This window comes from Rattus norvegicus, chromosome 4 (genome assembly GCF_036323735.1).
Source record: "Rattus norvegicus strain BN/NHsdMcwi chromosome 4, GRCr8, whole genome shotgun sequence".
In the NCBI taxonomy this organism is placed as follows: Eukaryota; Metazoa; Chordata; class Mammalia; order Rodentia; family Muridae; genus Rattus; species Rattus norvegicus.
The window spans coordinates 67973598-67988280 of record NC_086022.1 but is presented as its reverse complement, the minus strand read 5'-3'; the positions used below and the strand labels follow the sequence as shown (position 1 = coordinate 67988280).

The 14683-nt window shown below is 44.4% G+C and overlaps 1 protein-coding gene and 1 pseudogene across 2 annotated transcripts in view; both read left to right on the top strand.

Moving 5' to 3' along the window:
• Positions 1 to 9226, top strand: part of Zc3hav1 (zinc finger CCCH-type containing, antiviral 1) — a 50299-nt gene extending 41073 nt beyond the window's left edge. For both annotated transcript variants that reach the window (NR_174122.1, NM_001398725.1), the window contains exons 10-13: positions 2191 to 2275; positions 2945 to 3075; positions 3447 to 3580; positions 7329 to 9226. Coding sequence is in view for 1 of the 2 variants with exons in the window: in NM_001398725.1 (NP_001385654.1) it covers positions 2191 to 2275; positions 2945 to 3075; positions 3447 to 3580; positions 7329 to 7597 (619 nt within the window). In the remaining variant the exon portion in view is untranslated. The remainder of the gene's footprint in view (positions 1 to 2190; positions 2276 to 2944; positions 3076 to 3446; positions 3581 to 7328) is intronic.
• Positions 1 to 14683, top strand: part of Hmgb1-ps18 (high-mobility group box 1, pseudogene 18) — a 600236-nt pseudogene that overhangs the window by 70796 nt on the left and 514757 nt on the right.

The window sequence follows — 14683 nt, the reverse complement described above, 5'->3', positions numbered from 1 at the left end:
GGTGCATGTGGAGGGCAAAATTTGACATTGGTATGTTTTCCTCAATCTACCTCGAGACAGTTCCTAGCTGAACCTAGAGCTTGCACACAAGCCACCAAGTCCCTGGAACACTTGTTTCCAGTTTCCTGTGTGTACTGGTGTTGTGGGGGGGGGGTCTGCTATGCATAGCTTTTTTATGTGGATGCTGGGCATCTGAGATCAGATCCTCACTTTTCCCAGTTGTGAAAGTAATTTCTATTCACCTAACATCCATTCACCTAACATAACTGTCTTCTCAGAGGCTTACTGCTGAGAAAAGCTCACTCTTTCTAGTTCTTTCTGAACTCTGGCTGGCTGCTTCAACATAGCTGTTCTGGTTCATACTCTTCTCCAAGCTGACTGATTCAGTCTGGCTTCTCTCAACTTCTCACTGAATTGTTCTGCTTGGCCCAAACTAACTCTGGGAATTTGTTCTAATTTTCTGGCTTGTTCTTATTCTCTGGCTTCAGTTGCCTCTGCTGACCTGCATGTGAACTCACAAATGAACTTGGCTCCCTGCACTGACTTCCAACTGACTCACCAAACTCAATTTCACTCAAATGAACAGACAGACTCCCAACTCTCTATGCTGCTCTTTTTTTTTTTTTTAAGATTTATTCATTTATTCTATCTAAGTACACTGTAGCTGTCTTCAGATACACCAGAAGAGGGCATCGGATCTCTTTGCAGATGGTTGTGAGCCACCATGTGGGTGGTGGGAATTGAACTCATGACCTCTGGAAGAGCAGTCGGGTGCTCTTAACCGTTGAGCCATCTCTCCAGCCTTCTATGCTGCTCTTAAATGGCTTTTCTCCTGAGAGTTGGGCATATTTGGCTCATTCTATTAAATCCTTCTCTGGTTCATCACCTTGTCTGCTCCTTAGTTAGCTGTCATTGTTTGGGATTAAAGATGTGTACTAAAGGGTTCCACCCAGAAGGGTTAAAGGTGTGTGCTAAGCATCCCGACCAAAAAGTTTGCCTGCATTCATTCCAGCAGGTTCACCCAGACCTACAATGTCTTTGGATGTGATCAGAGCAGCCATATTGCTAGATTAAAATTCCTCTACACCCAATGAACCATCTCCTCAGTCCATTCCCTACATTTTCTTTTCTTTTCTCCCCTCCCCCTCTCATTTGTTTGTATCTGAGATAGGGTCTTTCTGTGTAGTCCTACCTGGCCTCAATCAAATTCAATACGTAGACCAGGCTGTCTTCGAACTCACAATGGTTCTGCCTCCTGAGTGCTAGGATTAAAGGTATGCGCCTCACATCTGACTACCCTCTATTTTTAAAAATGCGATTAAAAAAAAAACGGGGTAAGAAAAAAGAAATAGGTAGTTTGATCGATCAAAATATACTCCATCATATTCCAATGAGGCCATTTTATGGGTGGCTTCTATAGGCTGGTTACTAGATTTTGAGGACTTGTCAGTTCTGGGCTGGGTTTTTGTCAGGATGCTTTGCTCTGATTGTTCTGTTTACTGACACTAAGGGATGGCTGAGGTTACTTCAGTCTTCCAGTTGCTCTCTCACACTGAAATACAGTTCCTACAAAAAGGCAAGGTCCCTTCCTCTGTCCTATACTTAACCTGTCTACCATTTGACAAAGAAGTTACAAGACACACAAGCTCACACTGACACACCTGTACCTTTGAAGGTTGAGCAGATACATCAAAAAAAGAATTGGTGCCTTTACATGGTAGTTTTATGTATATCCACTCATTCATTCATTTACTCAGTGTGTGTGTGTGTGTGTGTGTGTGTGTGTGTGTGTGTGTGTGTGTGTGTGTGTTTAGGTGTGTGCATGCACTGCCCCACACACATATACACACAGGAAGAAGTCAATAACAAAATCTAAAGAGTCAGTTCTTTCCTTCAACCTGAAAGGATCTAGCAATAAGACCCATCATCAGGCAAGAACTGGTACCTACTGCTGTCTCACCTGCCCGTGCTTTATAGTTTAAAGTATTGGGAAAGGGAGCGTTTACATTCATTCCTAAATGATCGAACCTCTTTGTAAAAACCTGTGGTTACTGGAATCAGGATTTTTCAGGAGTGGTTCAGAGTAAATATAGAAGTCAATACTACATTACCCAGAAAGACTTTCTGGCTGTGTGTTGAGGGTAGAAAGAAAGGGACCCAAGTAAAATTTCCTTCTGTCTTTATTTGTAGTCATCAGCCAGTGACGCCCAAGGCAGATGCTCTGAATTCTATTCCCCAGAAGAATGCTAGCACTGTTTTGCCCAACGAATATGAGGTAACTGGCTTTGCTTGTCTGGTGGGTGAATCCTGTAAAGGTGGGAAGATGCTTTACAGGAAGCATATGGGTTTGTTAACGGAATGAGTGAACTGCTTCTTCCAAACTTAGCTCCAGAGTCAAAGGCAAGGCGCCTGGGTGTGATGGTGATGCATTCCCAGAGAACAACTGTTTTCTAGGGCATTTCTGTGTTCCTAGTGATGCAACGTCATTCAGGCAGACTCTCACAGCCACCCTGTGAGATCATAGCTGATAAAGAAAGCAGGATTCCGAGAGCAACAGTAGCCAACTTCAAGTGTCCTACTTTGCCACTAGCCCGGCTGAGACAAGACTGTTCCTTAGTCTGGCTTAGCCTCCAGCTCTTGTGAAGGCCAATCTTGTGTTCCATAGGTATCTCTGATCTCTCTGTCACTGGTGGGTTTTGGAATTTGGGCAGTTACCTTCCTGGGTCTCAGGACTAAGTCATATACGGCATAAGTTATCCTGAACAGACCGGCACATGCCTGTTGGATCATTACCAGAATGAACATGAGGCCAGATATGGACATGCTAAGCCAGCCCTTCCCACCTGAGAACAGCCATGGTGGTCCTGGTGTGGGTGGGCACATGTGATGATCAGCATGCTTCTAATGTTTTCTAGTTAACATTTAAACATCTTTTTTTTTTAAGTTTCTAGAACTCAATGACCAGGATGTGGAGTATGTCACAGTAAGCGAACAGTTTAAAGCATCCATGAAACCTTTCAAGATTGTGAGAATAAAGCGGATATGGAACCAAAAACTCTGGGACGCTTTTGAAAGGTGACATAATCAGACCTTGTTTGGGGTCATGTTATTTAAATAGATGGGGGGGGGGGCTGGGGATTTAGCTCAGTGGTAGAGCGCTTACCTAGGAAGCGCAAGGCCCTGGGTTCGGTCCCCAGCTCCGAAAAAAAAAAAGAACCAAAAAAAAAAAAATAGATCAAGGGGGAGCATTCATTTTATTTTATTTGCACATTTATTTATTTGATATGGGGCATGCACATCCATCACAAGACAACTTGTGGGAGTCAGTTGCCCCCCTCTGACCACGTGAGTCCAGGTGACTGAACTCGGCTCTCGTGCCTCGTGGTGGCCATCTTGCCAGCCTACTGTTCTTTGTTGGTACTGAACCTCACCTTTCTCTACATTAGGAAGAAGGAAAAGATGAAAAATAAAAACGAGATGCTCCTGTTTCACGCCGCATGCCGTGCCCATGTGGATTATATCTGTAAGAATAATTTCGAGTGGATCCTACATGGAAGTCGGGAGACCAGATATGGAAAAGGTTTGTGCTAGAGGAGAGAGGGCTGTGACTCCAGCCCTGTGTGTGGTTTTGTGGAGACGCCCTTGGCATCACATTGTAAACCTGCGCTTCTTGGCTCCAGCGGCCTTATGAGAAAACAAGCTGAGTTACCTCGATCCTGTGTGAGGGCAGCTCTGTTGCCTTGAGGGTGTGTGTGCTAGGCCTTGACCTAGGGCTCCTGTCTCGACTGCCCTCTCTTCTCTGGGAACAGCTCACGAGCTTCACATTTGTAAACCATTGCATCTGCTGGCTATGTTCTCTGCTGTTGTGTTTACTGGAGGTGGCTTTTCCTGACCTGTGTCTGTGACTGTAGAGCTTTTCAAACTAGCTTGCTGGTGCCACTGACGGGTTCCAGTGAAGAATGGGGAGGAGCCCTTCCTCGTCTCAGCCACAGGTTATGGGGCTCTGCCCTCACACAGAACCCGACTCCTCTTTTCTACCAACCATTCACTCTTTGCGGTTGATTACAGAATAAGATACAGTCAGACTTGGCAGCCAGTGCCGGCTTGGAATCCCAGCTACTTGGAAGGCAGAGGCAGGAAGATTTATTTAGCCCAAGGCTGGTTTGTACTGCAAAGCTAGCTCAAGGCTAGCCTGAACAACTTAGTAAGACCGAGTCTTAAAATAGAAAGAAAAACGTTTGGAGGCTGTTGCTCAGTGGTAGAGCTGTGGTCCCCAGAGGTTTAGTTACCGTGTTAGAAAGAGAGAAAACAAAGTATAATGATACAGATGTTTGGAGATGTCATGGTGAAACCCATTACAATGTATGGTGATCTAAAAATTAAATTAATAGAGCAAGAAGAGGAGGATGAGAAAAGTGGTGGTGGTGGGGACTAGACCTAACACAGTGCAAAATAATATGAAATAACTGGGTGTGGTGGTACATCATTTTTTGTTTTGTTCTTTTTTTTTCTAGACAGGGTTTCTCTGTGTAGCCTTGGCTATCCTGGAACTCGCTCTGTAGATCAGGCTGGCCTCAAACGCAGAGATCCACCTGCCTCTCTATCCCAAGTGCTGGGATTAAAGGCATGTGCGGTCACTGCCCAACTTTGGTGCATTTGTGTAATCTCAGCACTTGGGGGCAGAGGCAGGAGGGATCTCTGAGAGTGAGTTTAGCCTAGTTCACATGGAGAGTTCCTGGAGAGCCAGGCCTACATATTGAGACCTTATTCTAAATAAAATGAAGAGGGCATGCCACTCCCTTCAGTGATTCGGGGACCCTCTGGATCCGTGTGGAGCAGAGCTGTGAGTACCAATCTGGTAAAACAGAGGAGCTGGAGCAGAGGGGAAGGAGGGAGAGCAATGGCAGCTAGACTCCATGGCTGTAGAAGTGAGGTGGGCTGGTGGATTTGCTCGTATATTTGGTTATTTTCCAGTTCCTGGCCTACTTTCAAGTTAGCAGAAAGATCCTGGATGGACTAATTCTCTTGAAAATAAGTTTGTTTGGATGAACAAACTTATTTACATTACATTTCTTATCTTACATTGATAAGAAAACACAGCTCCGTGGGGGTGGGGGAAGACATACAAAAAGAGTAGTTCAGTGTTGAGGAGAATAGTTCAGGCTCAGAGGGCCTGAGTGTAATCCTTAGTAATTTAAAAAAGGGGTGTGCGGGGCTGGGGATTTAGCTCAGTGGTACAGCGCTTACCTAGGAAGCGCAAGGCCCTGGGTTCGGTCCCCAGCTCCGAAAAAAAGAACCAAAAAAAAAAGGGGGGGGGTGTGGGAGAGCACAATGTAATCTCAGTGCTGGGTAGGCAGGCAGGTAATCTCTGGGTCTCACTGACTGGACACATAGCCTATGTGGTAAGTTCAGGGCCAGAACGTGAACCCACTTCAGTCAGTCAACAGTAAATAGATTTGGATGGCACCTGCACCTAAGGTTGTCCTCTGACTTCCACATACATACACTAGCACACGCATGCACGCACATGCACACAGTAGTAGTTCAGGCTGCAATCACAGTGCTTAGGTCCTGAGAGAAAACGATTACTGCAAGTTTGAAGCCAGTCTGGGCCATGTAATCAGTGCTCTTCCCAAACTCCAGAACTAGGCCTGGGATGTGGTTCAGTTAGCAGACTGCTTCTGAGACGAGTTTACATCCTACACTCTGCAGTTCCCAGTGGGTGCTGCCTTCCGTTTTGTGCTTTGTAAAGTGAGGGTTCTCCTTAAGGGTGTCAATGTCTTTAACAGTTTTAACCACCTTCTCGGTACCTGTTCTCTGTGCCCTGCCCTGGACTTTTAACGGACTCATTATTCTTTCTCTGGCAAAGCACACAGCTTCTATTGTCTTCCTGCTCCGAATTCTCATTGTAAGTCTCAGTAAACACTGAGAAATCTGCAACTTTAATTTACCATCTTGAAATGCCTTCTGCCAGACAGCTTAGGCAATTACCACCGCATTCAGCTTCATTCAAATAGTCAGGACATGGGCTACAGAGATAGCATTCAGGGTTGAAAGCACTGACTCTTTTTTCCAGAGGACCTGAGTTCAATTCCCAGTACCCAAATGGAGGCTCACAACCATCTATAACTCCAATTCTAGGAGATCTGATGTCCTCTTCTGTTCTGCAGGATCCTGAACACATACGAGCCACATATGCTCACACAACTACATACATATAAAAATAAAAGAAGTAGGTTTTAAGAAGGAAAGACAGACAGACAGACAGAAGAAAGGAAGGAAGGAAGGAAGGAAGGAAGGAAGGAAGGAAGGAAGGAAAGAAGAAAGAGGTCAGGATATAGGCAGAAGTCACACGGTTGGTTGCTAGGCTATAACACAAATCCCTCTAGCCTAACCCCCAACAGAGCCTTCATTTCTCTGTTTCCTTTTGCAACCACATAAGCACGCCTTTCAGTTTGGGGTGGGTTTTTTTTATTTGTTTGGTTTGTTTTTGTTTTTGTTTTGTTTTTTGTCAGCCATCTGGTCTCCCCCCCCTCCCCGCCCAGAGCAGCCCATTAAGCTCTGCCCACAGCTCTAGCCCACAGATCCAAACTTTTCCACATTCTCTCCACAAACCAGCTCCAAAGGCCTACAAACCTTAGGTCAAGTTAACACAGCAATAGCTGCGCTCTTTAATATTAGTTTTGTGCATCGGTTGTCACTGCGACCAAATACCCAACAAGAAGCAACTTAAAGGGGCTGCAGAGATAGATAGTTCAGTGGTTAAGAGCACTAACTGTTCTTCCAGAGGTGTACTGAGTTCAATTCCCAGCACCCACATGGTGGCTCACAATCATCTGTAATGAGATCTGATGCCCTCTTCTGGTGTCTGAGGACAGCTACAGTGTCTCATATAAATAAATAATTCTTTAAAAAAAAAAGTAAGAAGAAGAAGCAACTTAAGGGACAATGGCATAGCAGCAATAATTCCAGGCACCTGGTCAAAATGCAGCCAGGATCAGGAAGCAGGTGGGGGGTGGGGGCATTGCTATCGCATGTCTGTTTTTCTTCATTTTTCTTTGGGTTTCTAGCCCTTGGAATGACAATACCTGCATACAAGTGGGTCTTTCAGGAATACCTCTCTGGAAGTGTTATGAGAGATGTGCCTCCCACCTGACTGGAAGTGCGGCTTAGCAGATGATGAGGATTAACTATTGAGAGGGCTAACGAGCTGTCTGTCAGGGGTTGTTGGCAGATGTTTCGTTTACATCGATGTCTGGTTCTTTGTATTCTGTTATAAACCTATGCTCACTGGTAGTAATTCTCCGCTTCTTTCTGATCACTTCTAGGAAATTATTTTGCAAAAGAAGCCATCTATTCCCACAAGAATTGTTCATATGATATCAGAAACATTGTTATGTTCGTAGCCCGAGTCCTGGTTGGAAACGTCATTGAAGGGAATATGACGTTCAGTAGCCCTCCTGCACTCTATGACAGCTGCGTGGACACCAGGCTGAATCCCTCCGTCTTTGTCATTTTCCGGAAAGAACAGATTTACCCAGAGTATCTGATTGAGTATGTGGAATCAGAGAAAGAGAAAGGTTGCATAATTAGTTAGAAATGACATATACTATGCCGAAACCATTCTTTTGCCGTCTTGGACCAAATCATCCCCAGATAGTAGATAGGCTTCTACATTCCCTTGCTACATTACCGAACGTCTTAAACCGGCTCCTTGCTTCTCCCAACCGCCTTGTACATCATTCCTAAGTCCATTTTTACCTCCCCAGTACCAACCATTCTGGTGTTCTTATAGTTCTTGGTGCCTTTGCATCTAAGTCATTGGTCTAGATGAACTTTTCTGTCAGTTTTTACCACCTACTAGGCAGTATCTGTTTTGTTTAATATTCAAAGTGCATACAATCACATTAATTAAAAAAATCAGATTTACTGTAATATAAGAGAGAAATATAAAGTCATAACTTCGGCACGACTTTAAGTCCTAAGACATGATGGAGTCGTCAGATTGCTTCCGTTTACCATGAATCAGTATGAGCTTATAAGAAAAGAATTGGAGGAACATGGAAAAGCAGGGACGTGTTTAGACATTAGAGTAAAGACTAAACGACACACGTTAATTGCAAATGTCAGCAACTATCTGTACATGGTAAGAACGAAATATCTTCATTGAAATAAAAATACAGCACAAAAGAACTTACAGATTGTCGAAACAGCAAGAATGAAGAGGTACATTCTTGCAGACGAGCTGTAGGTCATACGCGAATGTCGAAAGAGACATTCAAAACTCGAATAGGGCGCAGAGTAATTTCTTATTGTGAGGAACTGCCCAATGTATTGAAAGACGCATAGCTGGCTCTCACATGCCAGGAGCGCCCTCCTTCGCCCGAAGTCATGGCAACCACAGACCCTACTAGACCTGGTCATCCTTTGAAAGGTAGATCTTTTATAACATCTTTTGCCATCTTGAGATTTATAGGTGATACAATCTACATTTGAGTTTATTCTGACTTAATTTAGTGCCCTACTTGTGTGATAAATGGAAACTCAGAACTCTAATGGACACAAACTGTGAGGGCTCAGGCTTGACTATGCTACCAGCTTCAAATCCTGCGAACTCTCACTAGGAATAGGTTTGCCTTAAGAGTCCAGCAGGGGCAGCTTCCTGAGCTGAATGAAGTGCAGGACATGAAGATTAAAGGGATGTGTGACAGAACACAGGGTTAGGCAGGTACAGCATAGCAGGCTTTGCACCGCATCTGTCAGTGGTGAAGGAGAGGGCAAAATCACTTTAGCTGAAATGATAGATAAAAAAGACGGGACAAATTACAGTCTGTCTCAGAGGAATCAAAGGATTCTTTCTCAGACAAGTTGTAGGTCCTGCATAATACATGTCCAGCAGGACATTAGACAGTCGTAAAGGTGCAGGACGGTTTGTGTGTGGGACTGACCCATCCACACACAGCAGGGCGTTTGTTCTGCCTCAGGCTGCATCTACTCGGTGAGGTTAGTAAACTTCAGATTCAAAACCAACAGCCATCACTCTCTAATATGCTACAGTGGAAACCACTGATCTAGTTAATGGCAGCACTCTTGGATCAACTCAATTGTTACTTCCACTGTTTTACAACTGAATAAGCCAGATCCTTGCCTCTCAAGCCCCGTTTTTAACAATTCCTTGATTTATAATCCTCCTTCTTTGCTCAATAAAAAGAAAAAAGTAATTTGATTCATTTGCCTTCATTTGTTTTATGACTATTTCGAACACAAACAAAAACCCATGACAGACTACAGACTTGAAGGCAAGACAGGCACAGCTTTAAACTACAAACTTGGGGAGAGGGGTGTTAGAAGTCACAGACATACTTTTCCTCCTCTCTTTCTAAAGGTGGTAGCAGTGTCAGGCTAAGACATAAAGGTACCTATATTTATAAGCAGAATGAACCTTCTGGCCAATCTTCAAAAACCTATCTTAAAAGCTGGGTGTGATGGCAAATGCCTTTAGGCAGAGGCAGGAGATTTTCTGTGAGTTCTAGGCCAGTGTCTTAGGGTTCTACTGCTGTGAGCAGACAGCATAATAACCAAAGCAATTATTTTTTTTTTAAGATTTATTCATTTACTATATATAAGTACACTGTAGGGCTGGAGAGATGGCTCAGCGGTTAAGAGCACCCGACTGCTCTTCCAGAGGTCTTGAGTTCAATTCCTAGCAACCACATGGTGGCTCACAACCATCTGTAAAGAGATCTGATGCCCTCTTCTGGTGTATCTGAAGACAGCTACAGTGTACTTATATATAATAAATGAATAAATAAAAAAAATTAAAAAAAAAATAAGTACACTGTAGCTATCTGCAGACACACCAGAAGAGGGCATCGGGTCTCTTTACAGATGGTTGTGAGCCACCATGTGGTTGCTGGGATTTGAACTCAAGACTTCTGGAAGAGCAATCTGTGCTCTTAACCACTGAGCCATCTCTCCAGCTTGACCAAAGCAATTCTTTTTTTTTTTTAAAGATTTATTTATTATATATAAATATATATTATATATAAGTAGCTGTCTTCAGACACACCAGAAGAGGGCATCAGATTTCATTACAGATGGTTGTGAGCCACCATGTGGTTGCTGGGATTTGAACTCAGGACCTCTGGAAAAGCAGTCAGTGCTCTTAACTACTGAGCCATTTCTCCAGCCCGACCAAAGCAATTCTTAAAAAGAACATTTAATTGGGGCTGGCTTACAGGTTCAGAGGTTCAGTCCATTATCATCAAGGCAGGAGCATGGCAGTGTCTAGGCAGGCATGGTGCAGGAGGAGCTGAGAGTTAAACATCCTCATCCAAAGGCTGCTATCAGAATACTGACTTCCAGGCAGCTAGGATGAGGGTCTTAAAGCCCACACCCACGGTGACACACCTACTCCAACAAGGCCACACCCTCTAATCTTGTCACTCCCTGGGCCTCGCATATACAAATCATCACAGCTGGCCTGGTTGATATACATCATACTGTGTTCCAGGCCATCCAGGGCTACCTAGTGAGTCCCTGTCTCCAAGACAGAGTCATTGTCTAATAGCTGACGGTTTAGCACAGCTTATAAGAGTTCTTGTCTAGGGGGTTGGGGATTTAGCTCAGTGGTAGAGCGCTTGCCTAGGAAGCGCAAGGCCCTGGGTTCGGTCCCCAGCTCCGAAAAAAAAAAAAAAGAAGAAGAAAAAAAGAGTTCTTGTCTAGATTACACAAAGCTTTGGGTGCAATTCACCAGTGCTATGTAAGATCAGGGGTGGCGGGCATGCCCTGTAATCTCAGCACTTGAGAGGTAAGAGGGTCACTTAAGTTCAAGGCCATCCCCTGCTACGTAAGTGGCTGGTTCAACGCAGGTCTAGGAAAAATGAATCAGTTTTTGTTTGTTTTCAAAGTGGGGTCCCCTCTCTGCTTATTCTTTTTCCATCCCATGCTATGAGTCGTGGAGAGAAGACCGGAGAGCAGTGTGCATGGCAGCACACATTTGACAAAGTGAGGACAGAGCCTCCATGAGGTGAGTGAGCCTCTACGCCAGAGCCTTCACCTGCACACATACACGAAATGCTGTCGAGCCAGATGTGAGCAGACGCTTGAGGGTTTTGATTATAAAAATGGCATCATCGACCCCAGCATGCGCACAGACATCAGAGGACGTTCGGTGTTCGGTGTGAGTTGGATCCCTCCATCCACCGTGTGGTCTCAAGTCTTGTCAGCAAGCCATTTTCCCCTCTGAACCAGCCTGTGATTACCTTCCTTTGTGTTTGTTGGCCAGTCGCTACGGGCTCCTCATAGAGTTTTCCATTTCCTGGTGTCTGGGTTTTCTCAGTCCAGAAGTTGGTGCAAGCAAAACTGAAGAATAACCACTTCCTGACCTAGCAGGTGATGACGGTGAAAAATACTGCCGAGTGACAAGTGCTCCTCAGGCCCACTACTGCTACGTTCCAGGGCATGGCCTCAAAGGGGTGCCGTAGACTGAGGAGCTCCGGGATGGAGCACTGGGACACAGGAAAAATAAAGAAAAAAAATAAAGGAACAGCTTAAGTCCTAAAACGCCATGGCTGAAATGTTTTCCCGTCCTCGATCCTCCCTTGTTAGCCTGCCTGGCTGGTACCCATGTCTCTCATCCCCTCCCTCTCTCCACTCCCAGGAGGCTGTTTTATGCCCTTATCTCCACTACACACTTCTTCTGAACAGTGCATTCTCAGTCTGCACATCAGATCGAGCAGGTTTTTGCTACTTTGTGGTTCTTTTTTCCACACTGTATCCCCTGGGTTAAACCCCCTAACACTAGATGAGAGAGAAAGATGGATAGAAGGGAGGGGATGAGGAGAAAGAAAGAGAGAAAGAGAGATCCCTAAATTTAATGTCTTTCCTTTTGTTTCTTCTTTGATCACAGCTAAGAACAAAACACAACTAACCTCCCTAAACAATCAACAACCCCCCGGTCTCAGTTAGGGTTCCCATTGCTGTGAAGAGACACCATGACCAAGGCAACTTTTTTTTTTAATTTATTTTTTTACTTTAGGTATATGAGTACACTGTCACTGTCTTCAGAAGAGGGCATCGGATCTCATTGCAGATGGTTGTGAGCCACCATGTGGTTGCTGGGAATTGAACTCAGGACTCTGGAAGAGCAGTCAGTGCTAAGCCATCTCTTCAGCCCCTAAGGTAACTCTTATAAAGGACAATATTTAATTGGGGTTGGCTTGGGGTTGGGGATTTAGCTCAGTGGTAGAGCGCTTGCCTAGCAAGCGCAAAGCCCTGAGTTCAGTCCTCAGCTCCAAAAAAAAAAAAAACAAAACAAACAAACAAAAAAACAACAACAACAACAACCCCTAGAAATAGGGGTTGGCTTACTGGTTCTGAGTTATCATCATGGCAGGGACCATGGCAGCGTCCAGGCTGGCATGGTGCCGGAGAGTTCTACATCTGTTCCAAAGACAAATAGAAGACTGGCTTCCAGGCAGCTAGAAGTAGGGTCTCAAAGCCTACCCTGTGACTCACTCCCTCCAACAAGGCCACAACTACTCCAACAAGGTCACATCTTCTAATAGTGCTATCCCTGGGCTACATAGGCTTGCTCAAACACGAGTCTGTGGGAGCCATACCTAGCTGTAGCATAATGAGAAATACATTCAGTCCAAATTCAAAAGTCCCGTAGTCTATAACAGTCTTAGCAGTGTTAAAACTCCAAAGTTCAAAGTCTCTTCTGAGATTCATACAATCTCTTAACTGTAATCCCTTAAGAAATCAAAACAAAAAAGCGTATCTCCAACATACATTATCATTCCATAATGTCAGGATGAGAAAATACTGGGTGAAAGTAATACAGAAACCATCTGGGTAAACTCCAAATGTCCAAGTGTCTCCATGTCCAATGTCAGAACACTCTTCAGATCCCCAACTCCTTTCATCCTGTTGACTGCTGTTGGCAGATCTGGCATTGAGCAGCAATAAACTTTATTCTCTTGGTCTGGTTCCATTTCCTGTTAGCAGTTGTCCTCAGTAGGTATCCCATGGCTCTCACATCTCTAACATCTTGAGATATCCAAGTCAACTTCAGCATTACAGCTTCTTGTTCCAATGTATGGGGTCCATATATGATCTTCTGGGCTCCTCTAAAGGGCTTGGGTCATTTCTCCAGCTCTGCCCTCTGTAGCACTCTGGTTGACTCCATTCCACTGCTGTTCTTGGTGATCATTCCATGGTACTAACATCTCTAATACGCTGGGGTCTTCGGCTGCAATTAGGCTTCACCAATAGCTTTTCATAGGCTCTCTTTATGATGCCAAGCCTCAACTTCTTTGCATGATCCCTTCAGTTCTGAGCTGTCAACTGCAACTGAGGCTGCACCTTCACCAATGGCCTTCCCTGGCTTCTCACAGTACCAAGCCTTAGCTACTCTTCATGACCCCCTCATGCCTTCAAAAAAACCTCAGTACTACCTGAGTGATTCTTACACATTACAAAATCCAGGTGAGGTATGAGGTACAGCTTCAGCCATCTCTGGAACACAACTTCTTTGTATTCTCAGAAAACACTTGGCTAGGGCTGGAGGGATGGCTCAGTGGCTAAGAGTACTGATTCCTCTTCCAGAGGTCCTGAGTTCAAATTCCAGTGACCACATGGTGACTCACAACCATCTGTAATGGGATCTGATGCCCTCTTCTGGTGTGTCTGAAGACAGCTACAGTGTACTTATATATAATAAATAAATCTTAAAAAAAAAAAAAAAAAGGAAACCTGTGTCCTCCACTTCTGGATTGTAATTCATTCCAGATTAAAAGTCTAAATGAAAACAATAACCAATTACTAATAAAGCCTAACATGATACAACGATTATGTGTTCAAAGGCGAATGCATAAACAATAAGTTTAGCTTGGTGGGATCTTGCCTCAGAGTCACCACTCCCTTAATCTGTTATCTCCTAGAACACAGAATTGAGCTCCATTCCACTCTGTGGTGCCCTTTTATTACTTGCCTGATACATTTTGTATATTTCCTTTCTCAACTTTTCATCAAAACACTCTTCATGAGACTAATCCAGAGAACAAAGTCTTTGCTGGGCTTTTCTGAGACTTCCTTTGTCAATGCAATTAATTGAGATCTCTTTACCTCAGGTAGACTGTTTAGGCAAGGGCAAAAAGCAGCTACATTCTTCACCAGAATATCTCAAGCACGGTCTCTAGGCCACACACTGAAATTCCGCTCCACAGAAACGTCCTGGGCCAGTTCTGCACAGTTCAAATCATCCTCATCACCAATGTCTTCCATATTCCTACCAGGATGGTCCTTTAAGCCCCACTCAAACATACTACTGCTCCCCAAATCTAACCCCCCAAAAACCCTCATTCCCACATCTCCAAAGAAAAACACGATCCGGCCGGTCATAGCAATACCTCACTCCTGGTACCAACTTCTGTCTTAGAGTTTCCATTGCTGTGAGGAGACACCATGACCAAGGCAACTCTTATAAAGGACAACATTTAATTGGGGATGGCTTGCTGGTTTTGAGATTCAGTTCATTATCATGGCAGGAAGCATGGCAGCATCCAGGTAGGCATAGCACTAGAGGAGCTAAGGGTTCTACATCTTGTTCTGAAGGTAAACAGTAGAAAACTGGCTTCCAGGCAGCTAGGGGTAGGGTCTCAAAACCTACCCCCACAGT